We start from the raw sequence: 2,500 nt of genomic DNA, 5'->3' as shown, positions 1-2,500 counted from the left end.
ATAGACCCATAATAATTTGTACGGATACATTTATATATCTGTATAACTAACTGCAGACAGCACTGTTTGGCCTTCTGGGCCTCAACAGTGCAGAGCTGCTGCCTAAATTGGAGTTTAAGCTTAAAAAGCCACCCCAAATGTCCCACACATGTGGTACATCTAAGTCATGCCAGAGTGCTCAAACTAGCGAGTTAGTGAGCATGCGCAACTGCTAGCGGCAATGACTGATCCTAGTAGAATGCTCAATTTGGACATGAAAACAAAATCTTTATAATGCCAAAGAGCTAGATCAGTATATGTATATATAATAATATTATATACCTGCTACTTAGCCGCTGAGAAATATATTTAAGACAGCATGTTTTCCCATTTTTTGTGATGAACTTCTTATTCTTGTTTTATTAATTATACAATCAACAGCAGGAAGTAACGGAACTTTAAATTATATAATAATTTCGTGACGTTCCTGAAGCTTTTGACCATGATCAGATCTTCTGAGTGGATACCATTTCCAGTCAGAATATCCAGCAAATGAATTTACCAACTACAAACACACAGCTTAGCCAGGTTACCTTAACAGCAAGATCCCTTATAAGGTATTCTGCCTCTTGATCCTGGCCTTGCTGGAGAGCGGCCAGTAGTGACACTTCGGGTTCATTCGCTTCCAGATCCCTTCCCTCTTGGGCAGCTTCCCGAGCTATTTCCTCACGACTCAAGGCAAGTTTTAGGCTGACGCCTTCTCGTAGTATTGTCTCTTGTTCATCAACAGTTTGCGACATTTCCTCGGGTCCAGACTCTCGCCATTGTTTCCTGAGTTCCTGGAAAGCAACGGTAGATGACATTTTTGCTCGAAAGTGAGCCGACTTCAAGTAAGTGTCAACATTGTACTTGACACTGCATTTGAAATTAGTATTAGTAAAGTACGTTCCATCTCTAGTAAAACAGTATTTTTCATTGTACTGAGGTATTTATCATATAACCTGTCGGGATTTGGTAGCAACAATTAGGAAGGGAGAAGTGATCCTCGCAGTGCATATGACAACACACTTATTGACTTAGTTAGGTTTGACCAGGCAAAGGTGCTGCGCTCGGTCGGTACTCCATAACCGCGAGCAAAATATTCCCCGTCCCGCCCTCCTACTCAGTCAATAAGCACAAAGCATTTTTGTAGCGCGAAACGCGTATCTGCTATTTTCTCCTCATAGTTATCCATACCCTGTGGAAATCAAATTGCACAAATATTTTTAAGTGACAAAAATTAGTCTATAAACACTACAACCACACTAACCTTTAACTCAAAGAGTCTCTCCTGTTGTTGTTCCTTTGAAAGCTGCTGTGTAGCATTCCTTAAATCACTCTCCTTTTCAGCGCTGATCAAACCTTCCATGAACAACATCTCACACAAATGCTTGCGTTCCATTTCCTTCAAAACTGATTCCTGCCATATAAATTGTGAATGTAGCTTAAACCTTTAAGCCCTCTATCCACACTGAAATTCTCCTCACTGATCTCTGTACATTTCATTATAAAATAAGTATGGAGAATTTGTTACAGGATCGAAGTGTTTTCTCCTCAGGGAAGAGTTTGTGAATTCTTCAAACCTTTCCTGTTCATTTTGTATAAATAAAGTGAGGAGAAAAGTGATGTTTGTCTCCCTTCGAACTTAAAGGGTTAAACGTGTTGAAACGTTGGGTCTTTGAATGGTAACTTTTTTAGCTACACCCATGATTCTCTAAACCACAGTAGCATTATTTATGTCTACAATTCTTACCAAACTATTACCCCCGTTTCATTCCAAAGCCGTCTGCTTTATCAGCAAACTCACCTGGAGTGCTCCGATGCTTGTACTGGAGACTGATGCTGGCTTGGTTCCGGTCTCCAAGGTAGACAACTGCTCCTTCACTTGATTCAATTCTGATTGGTCCTTTTGTTGCCAGGTTACCAGCCTCTGTTTTGCCAACTGCTTGTGCCGATTTTGATCTTGTAGAGTGCTAAAAAAAGGGTCAACGGTACTTAAAGGCTCACCTTCAACCGACAGGCTTTTCGACCGTTTGTTTTTGCTATGAAAATTCGCATTGCTTATCGTAGTGATCTGATTGGATGAATTTCAGCTTTGACGGGATTTTCATATATGAAATTTGTTCCACGGAACGCTATGCCTGTAGGGTGAACGTGGGCCTTCAAGGCAAAGGGGACGCCTTAAATGCTCTTTGGAAATGTGTGGCATACTTATTAAACTCTAAAATCTAACCTCTTTCATAATGGCGGCCAAATAAAATGTTCTTTTGTTTTAATGCTAATAAGCCTTTCTAGCCTCGCTAGGACGAGCAAATTTCAAAAGAATTTTTGTTTCAAAATGAGGGCAGTAGGTTTAATTAACATAAATACAAAACAATATAAACGTGGCCGTCATTTATGAAAGTGATCTATATAAAATTATGATTGGTTGCTTGATTGATTGATTGACGAATAATCCAACGATGGATGACTGAATCAATGA

At 39.8% G+C, this 2,500-nt stretch overlaps 1 protein-coding gene across 2 annotated transcripts in view; it reads right to left on the bottom strand.

Moving 5' to 3' along the window:
- LOC138010883 (trichohyalin-like) overlaps positions 1-2,500 on the bottom strand; it is a 52,689-nt gene that overhangs the window by 15,455 nt on the left and 34,734 nt on the right. For both annotated transcript variants that reach the window (XM_068857902.1, XM_068857903.1), the window contains exons 22-24: positions 1,826-1,991; positions 1,289-1,438; positions 573-818 (exon numbers count right to left, since the gene is read on the bottom strand). In XM_068857902.1, coding sequence (XP_068714003.1) covers positions 573-818; positions 1,289-1,438; positions 1,826-1,991 — 562 coding nt within the window. The remainder of the gene's footprint in view (positions 1-572; positions 819-1,288; positions 1,439-1,825; positions 1,992-2,500) is intronic.

This window comes from Montipora foliosa, chromosome 7 (genome assembly GCF_036669935.1).
Source record: "Montipora foliosa isolate CH-2021 chromosome 7, ASM3666993v2, whole genome shotgun sequence".
Classification (NCBI taxonomy): Eukaryota; Metazoa; Cnidaria; class Anthozoa; order Scleractinia; family Acroporidae; genus Montipora; species Montipora foliosa.
The sequence above is the reverse complement of the archived record's forward strand: the minus strand, read 5'-3'. Positions and strand labels throughout refer to the sequence as shown.